This window comes from Salmo salar, chromosome ssa10, assembly GCF_905237065.1.
Source record: "Salmo salar chromosome ssa10, Ssal_v3.1, whole genome shotgun sequence".
Taxonomy (NCBI): domain Eukaryota; kingdom Metazoa; phylum Chordata; class Actinopteri; order Salmoniformes; family Salmonidae; genus Salmo; species Salmo salar.
In genome coordinates, this window is record NC_059451.1 from 85,123,744 (window position 1) to 85,147,785 (window position 24,042).

Consider the following 24,042-nt stretch of genomic DNA (forward strand, 5'->3'; position numbering starts at 1 on the left):
AGGCAAAAAACAAGCCATGAGGTCAAAGGAATTGTGTCGAGGCACAAATCCGGGAAGGGTACCAAAAGAATTCTGCAGCATTAAAGGTCCCTAAGAACACAGTGGCCTCCATCATTCTTAAATGTAAGAAGTTTGGAACCACCAAGACTCTTTCTAGAGCTGGCCGCCCGGCCAAACTGATCAATCAGGGGAAGGGTCTTGGTCAGGGATGTGACCAAGAACCCAATGGTCACTCTGACAGCGCTTCAGAGTTCCTCTGTGAAGATGGGAGAACCTTCCACAAGGACAACCATCTCTGCAGCACTCCACTAATCAGGCCTTAATGGTAGAGTGGCCAGATGGAAGCCATTCCTCAGTAAAAGGCACATGACAGACCGCTTGGAGTTTGTCAAAAGGCACCTAAAGGACTCTCAGACCATGAGAAAGAAGATTCTCTGGTCTGATTAAACCAAGATTGAACTCTTTGGCCTGAATGCAAAGCGTCACGTCTGGAGGAAACCTGACACCATCCATCCCTACAGCGAAACATGGTGGTGGCAGAATCATGCTGTGGGGATGTTTTTCAGCGGCAGGGACTGCGAGACTAGTCAGGATTGAGGGAAAAGTGAACAGAGCAAAGTTCAGAGACATCCTTGATGAAAACCTGCTCCAGAGTGCTCAGGACCTCAGACTGGGGCGAAGGTTCACCTTCCAACAGGACAAGCACAAAGCCAAGACAAGGCAGGAGTGGCTTTGGGACAAGCCAGAGCCTGGACTTGAAGCCAATCTAACATCTCTGGAGAGACCTGAAAATAGCTGTACAGCGATGCTCCCCATCCAACCTGACAGAGTTTGAGAGGATCTGCAGAGAAGAATGGGAGAATCTCCCCAAACACAGGTGTGCTAAGCTTGTACCCAAGAAGATCGCTGCCAAAAGTGCTTCATCAAAGTACTGAGTAAAGTGTCTGATTACTCATGTAAATGTGATATTTCAGTTTTTTTTGTTTTATACTGTTGCAAAAAAAATCTAAAAACCAGTTTTTGCTTTGTCATTATGAGGTATTGTGTGTAGATTGATGATTATTATTATTTTTTTAATTAAATCCATTTTAGGATAAGGCTGTTGCTTATCAAAATGTGGAAAAGGGGAAGGGGTCTGAATACTTTCTGAATGTACTGTGTGTATATACAGTTGAAGTCGGATGTTTACATACACCTTAGCCAAATACATTTAAACTCAGTTTCACAATTTCTGACATTTAATCCTAGTAAAAATTCCCTGTCTTAGGTCAGTTAGGATCACCACTTTATTTTAACTTCACTAGGATAGGGGGCAGTATTTGGAATTTTGGATGAAAAGCGTGCCCAAACTAAACTGCCTGCTACTCAGGCCCAGAAGCTAGGATATGCATATAATTGGTAGATTTGAATATAAAACACTCTAAAGTTTCCAAAACTGCTAATATAATGTATGTGAGTATAACAGAACTCATTTGGCAGGCAAAAACCTGAGACAAATCCAACCCGGAAGTGGGAAATCTGAGGTTGGTAGTTTTTTTAAGTGATTGCCTATCCAAAATCCTGTGTCTGTGGGGTCAGATTGCACTTCCTAAGGCTTCCAGTAGATGTCAACAGTCTTTAGAAGTTGTTTCAGGCTTGTATTGTGAAAGGGGATCGAATAAGAGCTGTTTCAACAAGTGGTCAAGGTGAAAAACATTAGTTTAGTCTCGCGCATGAGCGCGACGCTCGTTCTCTTTCCTTTCTAAGGACAACGGAATTGTCCAGTTGGAATATTATTGAAGATTTATGATAAAAACATCCTAAAGACTGATTATATACATGGTTTGACATGTTTCTACTAACTTTAATTGAACTTTTTTGACTTTTCGTCTGGACTTTGTGCCCGCGCTTTGTGCATTTGGATTACTGGACTAAACGCGCAAACAAAAAGGAGGTATTTGGACATAAAGATGAACTTTATCGAACAGAACGAACATGTATTGTCTAACATGAAGACCTGGGAGTGCCATCAGATGAAGATCATCAAAAGTAAGTGATTCATTTTATCGCTATTTCTGACTTTTGTGACACCTCTCCTTGGTTGGAAAATGGCTTTATGGTTTTCTGTGGCTAGGCACTGACCTAACATAATCGCATGGTGTACTTTCGCCGTAAATCCTTTTTGAAATCGGACACAGCGGCTGGATTAACAAGAAGTTTATCTTTAATCCTATGTATAACACTTGTATCTTTCATCAATGTTTATGATGAGTATTTCTGTAATTTGATGTGGCTCTCTGCAATTTCACCGGATGTTTGTTTGAGACAATGCATTTCTGAACATAACGCACCAATTTCAAATGAGGTTTTTGGACATAAAGATGAACTTTATCGAACAAAACACACATTTATTGTCTAACATGGAGTCCTGGGAGTGCCATCCGGGGAAGATCATCAAAGGTTAGTGATTAATTTTAACGCTATTTCTGACTTTTGTGACACCTTTCCTTCTTTGGAAAATGGCTGTATGGTTTTCTATGGCTAGGCGCTGACCTAACATAATCGCATGGTGTGCATTCGCCGTAAAGCCTTTTTGAAATCGGACACTGTGGCTGGATTAACAAGAAGTTTATCTTTAAAATGGTGTTTAATACTTGTATGTTTGAGGAATTAAAATTATGAGATTTCTGTTTGAATTTGGTGCCCTGCAATTTCACTGGCTGTTGGTGAGGTGGGATGCTCACGTCCCGAACGATCCCAGAGAGGTGAAATGTCAGAATAATAGTAGAGAGAATGATTTATTTCAGCTTTTATTTCTTTAATCACATTCCCAGTGGGTCAGAAGTTTACATACACTCAATTAGTATTTGGTAGCATTGCCCTTAAATTGTTGAACTTGGGTCAAACGTTTTGGGTAGCCTTCCACAAGCTTTCCACAATAAGTTGGGTGAATTTTGGCCCATTCCTCCTGACAGAGCTGGTGTAACTAAGTCAGGTTTGTAGAGGCCTCCTTGCTCGCACACACTTTCAGTTCTGCCCACAAATGTTCTATAGGTTTGAGGTCAGGGCTTTGTGATGGCCACTCCAATACCTTGACTTTGTTGTCCTTAAGCCATTTTGCCACAACTTTGGAAGTATGCTTGGGGTCACTGTCCATTTGGAAGACCCATTTGCGACCAAGCTTTAACTTCCTGACTGATGTCTTGAGATGTTGCTTCAATATATCCACATCATTTTCCTCCCTCATGATGCCATCTAATAAAACACCCTCCTGAGGAAATCCTCTTCAGACCACAAAAACCTCAGTGTCAGCTAAGGTTGTAATGGTTGTTGAATTCCAAACCATACCACGTGGAGCATTGGCTGCACGGGTGGAAATGGTTCAAATCTGAGACTATCGATCCCGACAGAAAAGGAGCAAATCTTAGATACTAATTACTAGTTTGCAGCTAGAAATTATGTAAACCTGGGTTTGCGAATACGGACATCCGCCGAAACCTCTATTCTATGAGATCATTTCTGAATGGTACTCTGAAGTATCCATTCTAACCACGAAAGACTTTGCAGAAGCAGAAAGAGAGACACTGATGAACTGACTCTCTGCAGATGGACTGGATTCCAACAGAAATCATGACAACACACTGGGCGTAAATATATATTGATTGCAATAATTCCCGAATGACTGGGCACTCATGTGCAGAGGATTAGCATTTAAATTAATATAATTATCAACTGTGTAGTGATTCCTTTTGTCTTTCCCACATGTTCTCAAGTCCACACCCACTTCCCTTTGTCCACCAAGCCGTCATATCGGCTTAGCCCACTAGGAAACCCCCCTATCATTTCCTTGTAACCATATCTGCTGTCTGTTTGTTTATGCATTTTTGTGATTATTTAGTTACTTAGTAAATAAATTATTAAGCCAATTGGTGTATGGATGATTTATAGTAAATCATCCATACACCAATTCGGTGTATGTCGTGTGTCGATAGCGTCAGAGCATTGAGTTGTAAATTCCAGATTTAGTCCATTAGGCCAAACGGTACGATTTCTGTCGGTCAATATTAATTACTAGAGCAAGGGCTCTAGTAAGGTTATAAATTAGAGGGAATCATTATCTGTCCGCCTACCGCGCTAAGCCAGTGTGGGTAGGCCACAGACGTATCTGTATTTCTGTACCGTGTCGCTCCAGTCAACATAATGCTAGCAAAGTATGCCGAATGGGTTAATGTGAGACGTCACTAGTAAACCCCCTTTACATGGTGAAGGGGACCCTATTTTGTGCTTGGACGTGAGATTTCTGTACAAAGTAGGATTAGCTTGCACGAGATGCTAAGCTAACAAAGGGAAACAGCATTTTCATTTTCCTGTGTCACGTTGAAATTCCTCCGCCTTGCGCGACATAAGTCCCACCCTTTGTACTTCGGTTTGATTTCAGCTTTCTTCGATCAGGGACCCCCTGGTGGTGAAGAATCGCCAGTACATTTCTTGAAAAAATAATTAGGTGACACCCAAACGTGGATCACGTTCAACAAGTGGGTACTTAGGATATCCAGGCAATCAATTGATTGGATATCGATGTCTCATTTAATTTAACTAAGAAGTGAAATTGCCAGATTTACCTTTCTGGTGGATGTTTTAAATAATATCCAAATTGATTGGTTTTCTACAATGTGACAATTTAAACTTTTCACATTAACTTAGATGAAGCAACGCTCTCAGATTAATTTAAAGTTTAAGTCCCAAATGGCTATACAGGTTTGATTTATCATTAAAATTTGATTTATCAGTCAAATTTGCTTTTGCATAGCACATTCAGTAACCCCAGTACTGATAGAAGTCCCGCCTCCAGCGGGAATCCCATATGGCTTTGGCCTTAGGGAGAAGTGAACTTAGTGGTGAATGTACCCTAACATTTAAACTACTGGTTACGTTTATGATAATCTAGACAATCCCAATTGATTGGATATCATCTTCTCATTCAATTTAATAAATTGAATTGTCGAACATACCTTTCTAGTTTCTTCCAATTAAATTAGACATTTTAAACTTTGCAATATTAACCAACTTCCCAGGTTAAGTAAAGTTTAATTCCCAGATAGCCTATCCAGGTGTGATTGATCATTATCATTGATTAATGAATTCAATTTGCTTTTGCAAATTCATTTACATCCAACTCCCACATTACTGGTACAGTACTGATGGTTCATTAATGTCTGTAAATAGATAAAAATCGTCTTTGCAGCTTCCAACATATTCCAAAACCAAACTTTTGAAAATGAGGAAAAACCTTTTTCCTTTCAAATGTTCTAATAATGTTCAAGGGGGGTAGTCCCCAATTGCCCACTAATTAGTGAACCTCCACCCATAAATGGATTGATCTCTGACCTCAGCAGCGATACCAACCCTAATTATGCCATTAGTGGAAAAACAGCAGAAATTACTAACAAAGCTCTCCGAAATCAACCATCGGGCGCAAGCCTTGTAAAGGTTCTCTCCAGTTTAGCCCTGATGTCTTGCCATCCGAGATTGGCATAGGTTCAATACCGCAGCACACAGCTGAAGCACGAGCAGGTAACGGTAGACATAAAGGGACAGGTGGAGAGAACCGGGAAATCGTCTTCTACAGGAACAAAATTGGATGCTACAGGAACAACTCAATTTACCCAAAACTAAATACGATGATGTCCACGCCAAACTGATTTGATAAAATAACCGTCTTCACTTTTAATGATGCCAAAGACATAACACTATGCATGTTGAAGGGGGTGTGTCGTCTACAATCATCCACTTCCCTTCATTCACTTCCAGAAGCTTACCCGAAAGATGAGAGAACCATTCCTTCACCTCATTATAACATCTTTGGTCTGACAGATTACGTGACACTCAGAATGCATTGTATAATGTCAATAAACATGGCACCACACATAGCTGGCAAATAGCTTAGCTCATTATAATCAGTACAACCTTCAAAAAAGTATTTTACACACATCATAGTTGTCCATTACAATATATGCAATAATCGGAATGCATTATTTGTCATCAGTAATTGAAAACGTGAAAAACTGTAAATACATTATGCTCCATACATACATATATACATGCATACTGTATGTGCCTACAGTAGAAATGACAACACAATATACAGAAAATAAGGAACTTACTTTGATAGGAACGCACATATGTCCAAAGTTATTATGTGTAAGAAAAACAACAAGGAAGGCAAAGCAAGCGTCAGCAAGAAAATGTTCCAATTCTTGCAAGACTGTGCAAATATATGCATACTTGATCTGCACAAACATGAATGAAGTGCTGTGGGTTCTCCTGGAAGAGAAAAGTTTATCCAGCTCAGTAAAGCCTCAAACATAAAATGTCCGCAACGCTGAAATGGACTACTTCTATGTGAATTAATGAGGAGGCAGAACACACCTCAATTCAAACTGTTGTTAGAAAATACAACTTGTTAGAAAATAATTTGAAATTGACAAGTTGAAACATAGCCTATAGATAATTAGCAGACAGCGCGTTAACTGTCCTGTTGCGTAATAATCACATTTTGGAACAGTGAGTGCATTCTGACATCACATGCATAAAATAACTCACGCTGGGACGACCATTAGAGATATTTGGAACTCATATGTGAAAAGGTTAACACACATGCCGCTAATAAATAGAACCCTCCATTCAGGAGGAAAGTTATTAGAAGTCATGAACCATGATCACACCGCCTACGACTGGTTCAGTGCTTACAGAGTAATTCCATAGTGGATAACATAACTATGAAATAGACTCCTTCATACCTATCGCCACTACAATGGTGTAAGACACATTGACTTGTAGTAAAACCACTACAGGTCCCCTTGGTATATGGCTTGAGGTCGGCAACGATTCTTACTGACACACGGTCATTGACACAGAAATTATCTGATGAAGTCAGACTCATTCTGAACAGGTTTGTAACATCTGCTTCCAACTCACACCCTCAAACACCTAGATCCCCTAACGCAGCTCACTCTCCAGATCCCAACCACCTGAATTCTAATCACCTGTTCACACACTTGTATGTCATTATCACACACTATTTAGTTCACTTCTTTGCACCCCATCACTGTGAGGTATTGTTTGTTTTGTGACACATCTTTCAGAGCGCTGGGTTTCCCGTGAGTTACTCCTCCCGTGTTTGATAGTTTTTGCCTGCCTCACTAATGACGCCTTTTTGCCTATTCCCTGCCTGTACTTTAGCCTATCGGATTTTCTGTTATCAACCTATTGACTGATCTCCCAGACTGCGTTACTAGCCTTTTCCCTGCCTGTACTGTTGCCCTTTTGGACCCCCTGTGTATGACCTTCTGCCTGTCCCTGGACCCATCTACCTGCCTCCTCCTGTGGTCCTTTGCAATAAACACCGGCTACGCCCTGCGCTTGAAACCAGCTCTCTCCCCTCGTGTTCATTACAGGTTGCAGCCTACCAGGATACCTGGTTTTCTTTCCCTTGGCATGTGCGCTTGTGTAAGCATAAACACACACGTACAACAATATTTAATGAGGATTTATACTAGGATCACTTGAGGGCAAAACAACAGCCTTGGTAAAGTTGGAATTTATCATGACGTCCCTTTGACTTTACAGCTACATTAATCACCAGTTTCTCCCCAGAGGTCCATAGGTCATCCCTGTAGACTGTCCGGAGATAGTGCCTTACAGCTGTTGAGTTATCATGTAGTTATCAACTTAGGATAGTGCCCTAAGCAACACACTGCTAAGTAGGATCACCCTAGATATGACATTAGACAAAATGACACGATAGAGTCATTCAGCCAAGACCGTGGATGTACAGATCCAGTCAAAAGTTTGGACACACCTACTCATTCAAGGGTTTTTCTTTATTTTTGCTATTTTCTACATTGTACAATAATAGTGAAGACATAAACTATGAAATAACACATGAATTCATGTAGTAACCAAAAAAGTGTTAAACAAATCAAAATATATGAGAATCTTCAAAGTAGGCACCCTTTGCCTTGACAACTTTGCACTCTTGGCATTCTCTCAACCAGCTGCATGAGGTAGTCACCTGGAATGCATTTCAATTAACAGGTGTGCCTTTTTAAAAGTTAATTTGTGGGATTTCTTTACTCCTTAATGCATTTGAGACAATCAGTTGTGTTTTGACAAGGTAGGGATGGTATACAGAAGATAGCCCTATTTGGTAAAAGGCAAAGTCCATATTATGGCAAGAACAGCTCAAATAAGCAAAAAGAAATGACAGTCCATCATTACTTTAAGACATGAAGGTCAGTCAATACGGAACATTTCAAGAACTTTGAAAGTTTCTTCAAGTGCAGTCACAGAAACCATCAAGCGCTGTGATGAAACTGGCTCTCATGAGGACCCAGAGTTACCTCTGCTGCAGAGGATAAGTTTATTAGACTTACCAGACTCAGAAATTGCAGCCCAAATAAATGCTTCAAAGAGTTCAAGTAATAGACACATCTCAACATCAACTGTTCAGAGTAGACTGCATGAATCAGGACTTCATGGCTGAATTTCTGCAAAGAAACTACTGCTAAAGGACACCAATAAGAAGAAGAGACTTGCTTGGGCCAAGAAACACGAGCAATGGACATTAGACCGGTGGAAATCTATCCTTTGGTCTGACGAGTCCAAATGTGCGATTTTTGGTTCCAACCGCCGTGTCTTTGTGAGACGCAGAGTAGGTGAACAGAGGATCTCCGCATGTGTGGTTCCCACCGTGAAGCATGGAGGAGGAGGTGTGATGGTGTGGGGGGTGCTTTGCTGGTGATACTGTCTGTGATTTATTTAGAATTCAAGTCACACTTAACCAGCATGGCTACCACAGCATTCTGCAGCGATACACCATACCATCTGGTTTGCGTTTAGTGGGACTATCATTTGTTTTTCAACAGGACAATGACCCAATACACCTCCAGGCTGTGTAAGGGCTATTTGACCAATATGGAGAGTGATGGAGTGCTGCATCAGATGACCTGGCATCCACAATCACCTGACCTCAACCTAATTGAGATGGTTTGGGATGAGTTGGACTGCAAAGTGATGGAAAAGCAGCCAACAAGTGCTAAGCATTATTTGGGAACTCCTTCAAGACTGTAATTCCTCATGAAGCTGGTTGAGAGAATGCCAAGAGTGTGCAAAGCTGTCATCAAGGCAAAGTGTGGCTACTTTGAAGAATCTCAAATATAAAATATATATACTTTTTTTGGTTACTACATGATTCCATATGTGTAATTTCGTAGTTTTGATGTCTTCAATATTATTCTACAATGAAGAACATAGTAAAAAATAAAGAAAAACCCTTGAATGAGTAGGTTTGTCCAAACTTCTGACTGGTACTGTACATAGAATATTGTCCAATTAGATGATCAAGGTGTGAGTTTGTTTTTACTTAGGAAGTGACAGAGCCACAAACAAGTTCCCCATACAACCGCCAGTTAGTGCCACGACGCCACTTATTTGGGGAAGAAATGTAATGATGTATTTTGTAAATTAATTTGTATTTTTTTATTTTTCATTTAACCTTTATTTAACTTCATCGGGGTAAGGGGCAGGCCCAGAAGGTAGGATATGCATATTATTAGTAGATTTAGATAGAAAACACTCTGACGTTTCTAAAACTGTTTGAATGATTTCTGTGAGTATAACAGAACTCATATGGCAGGCAAAAACCAGAGAAAAAATCCAACCAGGAAGTGTGGAAATCTGAGGTTGTAGTTTTTCAAGTGATTCCCTATCCAGTATACAGTGTCAATGGGGTCATTTTGCACTTCCTAAGGCTTCCACTAGATGTCAACAGTCTTTAGAACATTGTTTCATGCTTCTACTGTGAATGGGGAGAGAATAAGAGCCATTGGAATCAGATGACTGAGAAAATGACATGAGCTCAATCTCGCGCGCTCACATGAGAGTTAGCTGTGTTCCTTTTCATTTCTGAAGACAAGGGAATCGTACGGTTGGAATATTATGGAAGATTTATGCTAAAAACATCCTAAAGATTGATTCTATACATCGTTTGACATGTTTCTACGAATTGTAATATAACTTTTTGGACTTTTTGTCTGAACTCACTGCGCGAGCATAGTGGTTTTGGATTACTCGACTGAACGCGCGAACAAAATCGAGGTATTTGGACATAAAGATGAACTTTATCAAACAAAACAAACATTTATTCTGGAACTGGGATTCCTGGGAGTGCATTCCGATGAAGATCAAAGGTAAGTGAATATTTATAATGTCATTTCTGTCATTTCTGTTGACTCCAAAATGGCGGTTATCTGTATGGCTTGTTTTGATATCTGAGCGCTGTACTCAGATTATTGCAAAATTTGCTTTCGCCGTAAAGCTTTTTTGAAATCTGACACAGCGGTTGCATTAAGGAGAAGTGTATCTATAATTCTTTGAATAACAGTTTAATATTTCATCAACGTTTATGATGAGTATTTCTGTAAATTGATGTGCTCATTCACCGGAAGTTTTGGGAGGCAAAACATTTCTGAACATTACACTCCAATGTAAAATGGGGTTTCTGGATATAAATATGAACTTTATCGAGCAAAACATACATGTATTGTGTAACATGAAGTCCTATGAGTGCCATCTGATGAAGATCATCAAAGGTTAGTGAATCATTTTAGCTGTATTTCTGGTTTTTGTGACGCCTCTCCTTGCTTGGAAAATGGCTGTGTGGTTTTTCTTGTCTAGGCGCTGTCCTAACATATTCTAAAGTTATGCTTTCGCCGTAAAGCCTTTTTGAAATCGGACAATGTGGTTGGATTAATGAGAAGTGTATCTTTAAAATGGGATATAATAGTTGTATGTTTGAGAAATTTTGATTATGAGATTTGTTGTTTTGAATTTGCCGCCCTGCTATTTCACTGGGTGTTAAATAGTGCTAGCGTCCCACATACCCCAGAGAGGCTAGCGTCCCAATACCCCAGAGAGGTTAACTTTTATTTAACTAGGCAAGTCAGTTAAGAACAAATTCTTTTTTACAATGATGGCCTAGGAACAGTGGGTAACTGCCTTGTTCAGGGGCAGAATGACAGACTTTTACCATGTCAGCTCAGGGATTCGATCTAACAACCTTTTGGTTACTGGCCCAATGCTCTAACCACTAGGCTACCTGCATCTCCAATGCCGCCCCAATGTTAATGTTGTGCGTTATTAACGTCTGTCTAAGTTACTGCCTAGATCCACCAGCCTGGACAACCGGACGACGGGTCCGGAACAACGATCCACAACCTTGACATCCCGTGGCCATTCTTGTGGGGGTCTGCAACTTGCAGAAATCCTACCAGGGTAAACCACCAGAGTGGGACTGCTACGATGATCCACAAACCAGGACATCCTGTGGTCATTTTTATGGTAGGTTGCAACTTGCAGAATCCTTCCAAGATTGAACCCATCAGAGGAGGACTGTAATGACTGTCCTGTGAGAATCAGGATGGGTCAGATCAGCTTGGCGGTGGATGACAGTAGCCAGGCCCTCTCTTTCCCCTCCAGTATGATCCAAAGGAATGGCTTTGTTAACAGGCTGTTCCCGCTGAAACTCTAACACGTTCAAAAAGTGAATACTGGAACAATATTTCTAACATAAGAATGTGTGGAATGTTCAGAGGGGATCTAAAGAAAAAGAATGTCATATTGGTTTTTATTTTGTGATGTCTTTAAAAAGGTTATAAAGGAAATACTGTACATGAAATATGAAAAATGTAGAAAGTATTTTTGTTAAGATAGGAATGTGATTTTAGGAGCCATAAGAGAATCTATCCCTTAAAAACTGAGAGAGCGTGTCAGACTGACGGAGACGTCCCCTTTGGCCAGAGTGCATAAAAGGATTGCCAACAGAGATTAACATTAGACCAGACAATCACTGGTACGGCTGATCAGCTGTTCTAAGTCAAATATCTAGAAAAGCGAATCTAAGTTGGACCATCCCTACTACTCTTCAAATCATCCTACTGTATTAGTCTTCTTAAATCACAGTATCTTACTACGCTCATCACCGATGGGAACCGTTGACACGGCTGGCTAGCTATCTTCCAGAGTGAACAACAGTAGAAAAGGGGAGACCCCTTTCGGACATTCGGAGCCATAGAAGCTTGCCGCTGAAAGGCCAACAACCTTCCCAAGGAGGGCTGGTTCCGACAGAGATAAACGGCGAACAAAGGCATTTACACTTAACGTTAAATTACATTCATGATTTCTTACTTAAAACGGGCGACGGTTTGTGTGCAAAGTATATGATTACTGTGGGAATAGTTGTAAAATGTATCAACGATAAGTGTCTTTTTTTCTCTCTCTTTCCCCCCTCTTTATTTTCTGTGTAACAAGCCGCCATATGTTGTCAGTCCATTAGGGACCTATTTCTCAAGTATTATGTGTGTATGTTTATTCTGTGTTATTATTTAGTTAGCTAGTAAATAAATAATGAAACCAATTTGTGTAGTACTGAATCATGAGTAAGTCTGGGGATTTTGCAGATCCTAGAAGATTACGACTGTTCAGAATGATATGAGGTTATGATTTAATACCTTGACTGTTTGATGGATGTGATAGGTAAAGACCTTTAGAGTTTAATTCGGGAGATGGTAACTCTTTAAAGAACCGCTCGTGGTGCCCCAAATTCCTAATGAGTTAATTGTTACATGATTAATTTAATCAGGTAACAATTAAACATAGTTAGTTGATACGATAAATAACAGTCATCAGATTAATGAAAGTAAAGTCATGACAAGGTGATTTGATCTTTAACTAGTCTCTCAAGGCGATGGTCATTTAGTTCAGTTACCTTCGCTTTCTTAGTGACAGGAACAATAGTGGACATCTTGAAGCAAGTACACTGGGATAGGGAGAGATTTATAATGTCCGTAAACACTCCAGACAGATGGTTTGCACATGCTCTGAGGACGCGGCTAGGGATGCTGTCTGGGCCAGCAGCCTTGCAAGGGTTAACACGCTTAAACGTCTTACTCAAGTCGGCAACAGAGAACAAGAGCCCACAGTCCTCGGGAGCGGCCCGCGTCGTTGGCACTGTGTTATCCTCAATAGCAGGCGAAGTAGGTGTTTAGCCTTTCCGGGTGTAAGACGTCGGTGTCCGCGACGTGGCTGGTTTTCCACTTGTAATCCATGATTGTCTGGACTCCCTGCCAACATCCCCTATACACTTCCTGATGAACTCAGTCACCGTGTCAGTGTATACGTCAATGTAATTCTCAGAGGCAACCCAGAACATATCTGTGTGTGTGTGTGTGTGTGTGTGTGTGTGTGTGTGTGTGTGTGTGTGTGTGTGTGTGTGTGTGTGTGTGTGTGTGTGTGTGTGTGTGTGTGTGTGTGTGTGTGTGTGTGTGCGCGCGCGCGCGCGCGAGGGAGAGTGTGTGTCAATGTGTGTGCGTGAGGGAAAGCGTGTCCTGCATGCAACTTTTGATGGTCAGTGACTGAAAGACCAATTTAGTTGCATTATACTGTATGCAGCCAACTGAGAAGAATATTAATCAGTTGAAACACACACAAACACGACAAAAACTATACACATACTGCACACACACACACGCATGCATACACACACGCGCGCACGTACGCACACACACACACCTGACATTGGGTGCAGGGTAATAAAGTGAGAAGTAATTTCGGAGCTTGTTCACGCCCTGTTTGTGCTATGGCCAGCATATTGATCATTGTTGTTTATGGACACTCTCTGTCTTTCAGAATAAATCTGATGTGAGGATGAATCACTGTGGCTTTAAGCAATGTCCTTAATCACTAGTCATTATCAATCTGAGTCCAAGGAAAACTAACCTGTCGAGGAGGCCCCAAACAAACACAAACACAAACACACACACACACACACACACACACACACACACACACACACACACACACACACACACACACACACACACACACACACACACACACACACATACACACAAATAAACGAGACACACTCCAGTGAGGGTGACAAATGTAAGTTACCTTGGTGGATATTTCTAAAGCTACAGCCTTAATGGCACTATGGCGGCCATTGTTAATGTTTTGGGGGTTGCGGGGGATTGGCCTCACTCACCCTGTCTTCCTCCTCCCTGAGGTCCGGCATGGTGCTGATACACAGGCTGATGACGGTCACTGCTACCATCACCACCGACAGGCAGGCAAAGATCTTTCCTGGCAGGCCAGACTGGGGATTCTCCACCATATCCCTCAGCTGGTTCATGAACTTGCGATAGCGTGTCTCCTCAACTGGGGGGCGCAGCATGGCGTGCCTCTGCCTTTGTTCTTCCTCCTGCCGCTCGTGTTCCTTCATCTCCTCGATGCGCGTGTACATCTTCCTCTTGCAGCAGCGCTCCATGTAGGTCATCTCTACGCCCCAGTAGAGCAGCTCATCATGTAGCGATAGCACACACATCTCCCTCAGCATGCGCAGCTTCCCCGCCGCCAGGAAGTTGAGGATGACGCGGAAGGCCGAGGGGCTGCGGTCAAAGAAGAACTCTCGCCGTGTCTCGTCGTAGTCGTCACAAACGCCGGCAATCTCCTCTGGGCTGCTGAGGCCACAGAGCCGTCCCAGCCGGGTCAAGGGAAACTGCTCCAGCGTGCTCCAGGGAAAAGTGTAGCGGTTGCCTCCCACATTGATGACCGCTAGTAGACCATGGTCCACTGACAGTAGGTCCTCTGGTCGTCTGATGAACTGGGCCCTCTGGTAGTAGACACCCTTGACTGTCTCCGTCTCGGGGATCTGGGTGAAGATGGCATCGAGGCTGCTATCATCGCTGGCCGAGAGGTTGCTGAAGTCGTGGTTTGCATTGCTGATGATAGGCATGGCGGCATCGGGGTGGGTGGCCGGCTGGGCTGGTCACACTGGGGGCTCAGTGGCTGGTCTTGGTATTGGGCATCCCGGGGCTGGGGATCAGGTGAGTCCCTTCAGGCTTTGCAGAAGGATCAAGTGGGTCCCAGGCTGGTGGCGTCATGCAGACACTGAGAGAGAGAGAAGAGAAGAAGGACATTAAATCTCAGATAGACTGCAGTGGTGTAGAGGCTCCTCCTCGTCTACAGTACACCCCTAGACCAGAGACTGACAGACACATCAGTGACTCCGTAATGGATCAGAGCTCTGTACTACACTGTCAAATAAAATACAATTGTATTTGTCACATGCTTCGTAAACAATAGGTGTAGACTAACAGTGAAATGCTTACTTACGGCCCTTCCCAACACAATGCAGAAAATATTTTTTTAAAGAATAACACAAGGAATAAATACACAATGAGTAATGATAACTTGGCTGTATATACACGGGGTACCAGAACCGAGTCGAGGTGCAGGGGTACAAGGTAATTGAGGTAGATATGTTCATATAGGTAGGGGTAAAGTGACTATGCTAGATAATGATAAATAATAAACAGTTGCAGCAGCGTTGCAGCAGCGTATGTGATGAGTCAAAAGAGTTAGTGCAAAGAGGGTCAATGCAGCTGGTCCGGTTAGCTATTTAGTAGTCTTGGGGGTAGAAGCTCAGGGTCCTGTTGGTTCTAGACTTGGTACATCAGTACCACTTGCCATGCGGGAGCAGAAAGAACAGTCTGTGATTTGGGTGACAATTTTTAGGGCCTTCCCCTGACACCGCCTGGTATATAAGTCCTGGATGGCAGGGAGCTTGGCACCCGGGATTTATTGGGCCATCCCCACTACCCTCTGTAGCGCCTTGCGGTAGGATGTCAAGATGATGCAGCCAGTCAAGATGCTCTCAATGGTGCAGCTGTAGAACTGTTTGAGGATCTGAGGGCCCATGATAAATCTTTTCAGCCTCCTGAGGGTGAAGAGGCGTTGTTGTGCCTTCTTCACTACGATGTTGGTGTGTGGACCATTCCTTAGTGATGTGGACATCGAGGAACTTGAAGCTATTGACGCGCTCCACTATAGCACTGACGATGTGGATGGCGGTGTGCTCTGCCCTCCGTTTCCTGTAGTACAGTACAGCAGTATGGTCAGTAGAGTCACTGACTATCCTCATCAGACATCACCCTTCAGAGTACACCTCCACTCTTCCCAGACAAACTAGCCCAGACACATCATCTGTCATAATGAATGGGTGTGAATCTCTACCTGTGAGGATGAGTAAAGCTGAGGATTAAGCTTGAAATGTGTGGCTCACTGTGGTCATGTTTATGCCATATGGTATAGTGACATATCTAACAGGGCTACTCTTTTCTCAAGATGTTTATGACTGACTACAACTGATCTGACTACTACTTAGATGTGTTGCACAGTGGAGTGCTTTCCACACCTCTACTACTGCACATTTTAATTGTGATATAAAATGTCACCATCAATTTAGCATGTGGGGTATGGCTATTAGCATATACCTTGGAGAACATTAGGGAGGTGGATAATAGTTGTTGGATAATTACAGTTTAAATCAGCGGTGGGCTACATAATGTAACTCCTCTAGTTCTGCATAGGGGATTCAATAAATCACTCCTGTCAAGGTGTTTCATTTCCATCGGGGTGGGAGAGAATTATACACTATTTATTAATAGAATAACTGGTAATACAGTATTCCCGTCTGATGGTTGGTTGCTTTGCCGAGTGGAAAGTTAATTGAAATAAGTGTTTTAGTGGCGCAGTGGCATTATCAGGAACATTCCCTCCGCTGCGCTCACTAGTGACAAGACACAGGAGATCAGCGCAATGAAGTTTCCATCTGCTATAGGTCCATTACAAACCCATTGCGTGCCATTTCATGAAATAGCCTAAGAACCATGTAGCCTGAGACACACACACACACACACACACCACTGGCATAACGCAGTTTCTCTGGACTCCTGCAAGGTCGAAGTTAGGCCCCGTATAGACCACCAATCGCTGTCCATGGTGCTGAAGTTGAATGGATGATAGGCTTTCTGTGTTGCCAGTGCACGTGTAGACTTGCTTTAGCTAATGGATACATGTTTATTGGTAGGCCTATTTGGTCAACATTTTCTAATGTTAAGCTAACATTTCACGAAACTGTCTCGCAATGCTGCAATTTTTAGACTGTGGGCTGGTGGCAACAATGTAATTACTTGTTCAGTAGGCTAATTAAAGTTGGAAATTCAAACATTGCAGATTGTAAAATAAATATTCGATGCAACTGCATGCTAATTTGATATGTAAATTTGTAAATATCAAATAACCCAAAAATTAGGAAAAAAGTAGTCGCTTGAAGATAAATTCAGCCACTACTGTTGAACTATTGTTTTGTGTGGCTAATAGCAAATGGCCTGCAATATTCAAGGTAAATTAAATCAAATTAAATCCAACTTGAGATACTCTACCTGGTCTTCTGAAGTCCTCCTTGTTTGTGTGCAAATGTTTTCACCATGGCCTGTAGGGGCCTGACTGTTTTCTAAAATGAGTGTTGTCGACCCAGACAGTCTTTCCTGAGACATTGTGCATGATGTGTCCATTGCGCTGCGCACAATGTAAAGGTAGTCTTGCATGATGCATCCTAAGATATAGCATAGACTGTTGATACTGCAACCACACAACTCAAACGCCGATTCACCAGTAGCCTCTGCACGAAATCACAAACCGCTTTTTTTGTTCAAGCCCTCAAGAACTATTGTCCGCTAAATATAATCTGTTTGCATCTGCCAAGTTAATGGCTGTCCAGAATCCAGACGACCTGTCCCCAGAGCTTCCTATACATTTAATCTCTTTCTGTAACGTGTTGAGGCCGGCAATTAAGGAGAAGGAGACGCTGTATTTGAAGCACAACCCAGTTTACCTGATGTTGCTATGGCAATCAAGCTGTTTTTACATCCCTGTAACTGTCGCTTCTGCGAACTGATCGTTTTATAAACTAAAACTCATGAAGAACTAGGCCTACCTAAAAAAGGATTAGGCTATCAGTCTGATATGTGCTTTGACCACTTGAGTAAACTCCGCTCATTGCACTTGGCGCCGTCATAGCCTTGACCACGGCATTTATTCACCGATATCCCCTTATTCTTTCAAACTGTTGAATTGTTTATTTTTAAAGGCCTAAGGCACCTTTTCAGTCACATTCCTGAAGCCCAAGAAACAAACACTTATTTTCCTAGTAGCCTACATATGGAAAATAAAAAGGTTTATGAATTCGTTTTTGGAGGGTTATTATGAAAATGATTTATATATAGCCTATGTAAAAAAAAAGGTACAACGATGACAGGCGCATGGGCCCCCAGAACTCCGGGCTGCGGAGGTGTCCGATACACCAGTGACACACACACACACACACACACACACACACACACACACACACACACACACACACACACACACACACACACACACACACACACACACACACGGGTGATTCTGCATAGAATTCTTCTTTAAAAAGTAAAGGAATTTCTACGTCAAGTTACAAAGCTACATGGCGACAATAAAAGGCTATTACAGACTATTATAACAAGTAGCCTATGTAATGGAACCCATAGCCTAATCGTATTTTAATGTTTTATTATAAAGCTTATCGGTATGTGTTGAAAGCCTTGTCTTGTCTTGAACGTCCCACTAAAGCATTGGCTGTCACTGTACAATACTGTAGGCTACATCATTTTAAACAGCGGAGGCTGCTCTCACTATATATCATATAGACTATTGGGTAATTATTTTTAAACAGATCAAACAGCTGTTTTGGTTATTCCAATTTATCAAACGAGGAGTGTAAAGGTGATTGTACTTTATATAACATCTAAGCTACTTGCTATTCTATCACAATCATTTTATTATTTCCAAGATATGATCAGATTTGTAGTTGACATTACACTCCAATAAGCGCAATGACTATGACAAATAGGCCTACATTATTTGACAGTGAACGTTGAATAATAAGAATGAAGACTAAATAAACTTGTCACGTACCATATTAGTGAAGAGAACAGCTCTCTAGTTCTCAGTCCGTTTGATCATTCAACATCAGTCACTCTCACCGAAAAATACCAGATGCTACATGTTGTATCCACGGGATCCACAGTGTCCCAACCTGTAAACGCGATAAAAAGTCTTCAAAATACGAAGAGAGAAAATGAGACAAGCGGAGTGTCCCGTTACAAGATCCGTACTGCAGAGGCGTTGCGATGCGCGCGCTCCACAGATGAGCACGGGTAGGGTATAGCTTACCCCAAGTTTGCGAAGAGTAGGTCAGTGTCGTGAGTAGACTAAGTGCCTTTCCCTTACCAGTTAAGTCACCTCACAAAGCCTAACTTTGAGTACCACATTTTGCCTTTCCCTTTACTGCTAATTGCTACGATAATACCATGCGATAGATTCGATGGACCCTCTCGTATCATACAGCCCCAGCAAAAAAACAAATGTAGGCTATCCTGATGTAGTGTTTGGTTTTCAGTGCAGCACTGCCTATGCTAGTCTTGTTCTACGGGCAAAAGGGTTAAATCGACTGACAAACTCCGGCGCCAAGCTAACCTTTTCCATCCCGTAGCCAGCAAGCGGTTCTGCTGCTTTGATACTCTTCAAACCTCCCACTGGGGAGCGCGGATCATTTCGATCCCAATAATGTTTTTATGCAGCGGTGGATTATGGTCGCAGTGGGAAATAAGGTCCTTAGTCTGATAATACTAGGCATTAATCTGATATAGACCTATAGATATAGGTAAACTCATATAAAATATAACATATTTAGCAGGAGTATGAGGTAGCCTATGATCATCAAATCAATCTAAAGGAATGGTCAATGTGGTGAATTCTGGTAAAGGGTTTCATCATGTCTTACCACCTATGTTTTAGGACTTGTCTTTATTACAGTCAACATGGGTTATACAGTTAGTTTAGTCACCTGTCAGTGTATCAACATCAGCACTGCTCCCTAACAGAACAGAAAGAACATGAAAACCATCACCTACTGTACCTGGCAGGCAGATCCAGGAAACATTGCATGATCATCACCAACAGCAAGAAGTGAATAGGCTAACAATTATTTATTCACAGAAACCTATATTATGGATAGCTTAGCCTACGTACATGTGCTACAGTCATCTAGCCAACCACACACACACACACCTCATCATGTTGCTATCATACACATAAAAGTAAAAAATACAATCCAGACACTCATTGTGATGTAAAGTACACCTTGAGATCAGCTCACCCAATCAACAGTACACAGCATCATGCAAACGTCACATTATCCTCACTCACCAAGGACAAAAATATAAATGCAACAATTTCAAAGATTTTACTGAGTTACAGTTCAGATAAGGACATCAGTCAATTGAAATAAATTCATTAGACCCTAATCTATGGATTTCACATGACTGGGAATACAGATATGCCTCTGTTGGTCACAGATACCTTAAGAAAAGGTAGGGATGTGGATCAGAAAACCAGTCAGTATCTGGTGTGACCACCATTTGCCCCATTCAACGCAACACATCTCCTTCACATAGAGTTGATCAGGCTGTTGATTGTGGCCTGTGGAATGTTATCCCACTCCCCTTCATTGGCTGTGCGAAGTTATTGGATATCGGCGGGAACTGGAACACATGTCGATCCAGAGCATCCCTAACGTGCTCAATGGGTGGTGACATGTCTGGTGAGTATGCAGGCCATGGAAGAACTGGGACATTTTCAGTTTCCAGGAATTGTGTACAGATCCTTGCGACATGGGGCAGTGCATTATCATGCTGAAACATGAGGTGATGGCGACGGATGAATGGCAGGACAATGGACCTCAGGATCTCGTCATGGTATCTCTGTGCATTCAAATTGCCATCGATAAAATGCAATTGTGTTCACTGCCCATAGCTTATGCCTGCCCATACCATAAACCAACCGCACAATGGGGCACTCTGTTCACAACATTGACATCAGCAAACCGCTCGCCAACACTGCGCCATGCACGCTGTCTGCCATCTGCTTGGTACAGTTGAAACTAGGATTTATCGGTGAAGAGCACACTTCTCCAGCGTGAGCAGTTGCCCACTGAAGTCGGATACGACACCAAACTGCACGCAGATGAGCTTCCTGAGACAGTTTCTGACAGTTTGTGCAAACCCACAGTTTCATCAGCTGTCCGGGGGGCTGGTCTCTGGACGTTCCCGCAGGTGAAGAAGATGGATATGGAGGTCCTGGGCTGGCGGGTTTACACGTGGCCTGCGCTGGTCAGGCCGGTTGGACGTACAGACAAATTCTCTAAGATGGCGTTGGAGGTGGCTTATGGTAGAGAAATGAACATTCAATTCTCTGGCAACAGCTCTGGCATTCCTGCAGCCAGCATGCCAATTGCACACTCCCTCAAAACTTGAGAGATCTGTGGTAACGTGTTGTTGACAGAACTGCACATCTAGAGTGGCCTTTTATTTTCCCCAGCACAAGGTGCACCTGTGTAATGATCATGCTGTTTAATCAGCTTCTTGATATGCCACACCTGTCAAGTGGATGAATTATCTTGGCAAAAGAGAATTGCTAACTAACAGGGATGTAAAAACATTTCTGCACAACATTTTAGAGAAATACATTTTTTGTGCATATGGAACATTTCTGGGATCTTTTATTTCAGGTCATGAAACATGGGACCAACACTTTACATGTTATGTTTATAATTTTGTTTAGTATAGTAGTCTATGCATGCATAAGGTGCAGTTTTACAAACAAAGTGTTGCAGGGGAAATTGTGCCCACACCCACTTTGTCTTTGAGAAGGCTCATTAGGTTGTGAATGCCTGGGGAAATGCTAAAACAAGCAAACACTTTTTATAAATTCTCATGGCTGACAGGCTGAGCTGGGGAGTGGAGACATTAGTGGGAGAGATGAGAAGTGAGAGTGGGGAAGACAGACAGTGACCCAGGCACAGCTTATTGTCCCCTCCATGTGTCCGGGGGGTTAGTATAGGAAACATAAGACTAATCACACATATACTGTAAGTTTCATGTCAGCATTTTGTGACAAAGGAAAAGAGCTATGCAAATGACACACAGCTGAATAGATTATATGCCTCAAAATACCTCTCCTTTTCATTCTGTCTGACCATTATCAATCAATCAATCAAATGTATTTATAATGCCCTTTTTACATCAGCAGATGTCACAAAGTGCTTATGCAGAAACCTAGCCTAAAACCCAGAAGAGCAAGCAATGCAGATGTAGAAGCACAGTGGCTAGGAAAAACTCCCTAGAAAGGCAGGAACCTAGGAAGAAACCTAGAGAGAAACCAGGCTCTGAGGGGTGGCCAGTCCTCATCTGGCTGTGCCGGGTGGAGATTATAAGGGTACATGACCATTAAGGCCAGATCATTCTTCAAGATGTTCAAACATTCATAGATGACCAGAAGGGTCAAATAATAATAATCACAGTGGTTATAGAGGGTGCAACAGGTCAGCACCTCAGGAGTAAATGTCATTTGACTTTTCATAGCCAAGCATTCAGAGATCGAGACAGCAGGTGCAGTAGAGAGAGGGAGAGAGTGGGTCGAAAACAGATTATGCAATCTCCACCGTTCTGCCCATCCACCAAACACAAACAAACAGACTCATACACGCTCAGACATCCACTCGGTATGGCTCATAGAACTGGATGGCAGCTCCATATACAGAGAGAGATATATGGCCAGACACACACACACACACACACACACACACACACACACACACACACACACACACACACACACACACACACACACACACACACACACACACACACACACACACACACACACACAAATGATGATGTTCCAGGGGTCCACTCTGGCCCCCTGCTCTCTCAGCCGTGCACTGTGGGTGTCCTCATTAGAGGGACGGTAGCCAGTGACGCCGGCAGAACAGCGATCCTCGGTTTGATAGAAAAAAAATCATCCTAGGGATTAGGCCCTAATCCCCAGCAGCGGGGAGATGAGATCGCAACAGCAAGCATGCTGGAACAGCAGGGGTGTGATGAGCCATGAGGCGCTGTGTGTGAGTGCAGTAATCTCTGAAAAGCCTTTGGCAGCCCAAAGACCCACACTCTGACTGGCATAAATTTGATCCCTCTGCATGTTCTGATCAGGCTAATTGCCCTCAAAGCAGATGTGTCAATAGTCAGATTAAGGAGATGGAGGCTGGCGGGCAGGTGACCGGTGAGGAAACAGACTACTGCAGCAGCCCCCCCCCCGATGTCCCACCTGGGCGAGCCTGACGGGCTGGCCGAGGCACGGGCGCTGGACAAGCCGGCTGGGCGTGAAATCCCGTTGAACCGGCAGAGGCGTGAGAGCCTGGCGAGCCGGCTGAGGCATAGGAGCCTGACGATCCAGCTGAGGCCTGATGTGGGATGGGCACCTTCCGAGCCAACCGGGGCAAGAAACCTCTCGAGCCAGCTAGGGAGTGACAACCTGACAAACTGGCTTAGGCACCCCCGGTTCCATCAGTGGCGGCCCCTGGACCAGACGTCACCACCAAACATTTAATCCGGAACAGACATGAAACAAGACAGGAACAGTGCCAACACACGGGTATTCAAGGACATATGACAATCAATACTGAAGCGGGGAACAGAGTGGGGGAACAGACAGATATAAGGGAGGTAATGACAGAGGTGATTGAGGCCAGGTGAGTCCAGGTGAGTCCAATAATCGCTGATGCGCATGTCGGGGAAGGCAGGTGTGCGTAATGATGGTGGCAGGAGTGCGTAATGCTGGGGAGCCTGGTGCCCTCGACCGCCAGGGGGGAAGGGCAGGAGCAGGCGTGACAGTAGAAGCACCTTTCAGCTCTGTCAAGTTGATTGCTGATCATTGCTAGACAGCTTTTTCATGTCTTGCCATAGATTTTCAAGTCGATTTAAGTCAAAACTGTAACTAGGCCACTTAGGAACATTCAATGTCCTCTTGATAAGCGACTCCAGCATAGATTTGGCCTTGTGTTTTAGGTTGTTGTCCTGCTGAAAGGGTAATTCATCTCTTAGTGTCTGGTGGAAAGCAGACTGAACCAGGTTTTCCTTAAGGATGTCATGCTGGTATAAAAGATTTGAGACAGGCGCAGGAATACACAATTGAGGTTTTTAATACACCCAAAACAAACAC

At 42.9% G+C, this 24,042-nt stretch overlaps 1 protein-coding gene across 1 annotated transcript in view; it reads right to left on the minus strand.

The window, feature by feature from the left end:
- kcng4a (potassium voltage-gated channel, subfamily G, member 4a) overlaps positions 1 to 19,494 on the minus strand; it is a 75,751-nt gene extending 56,257 nt beyond the window's left edge. The window contains 2 exon segments of the mRNA XM_014124264.2: positions 14,084 to 14,988; positions 18,898 to 19,494. Coding sequence (XP_013979739.2) covers positions 14,084 to 14,833 — 750 coding nt within the window. The 5' untranslated portion in view covers positions 14,834 to 14,988; positions 18,898 to 19,494.
- Positions 19,495 to 24,042: the final 4,548 nt, after the last annotated feature.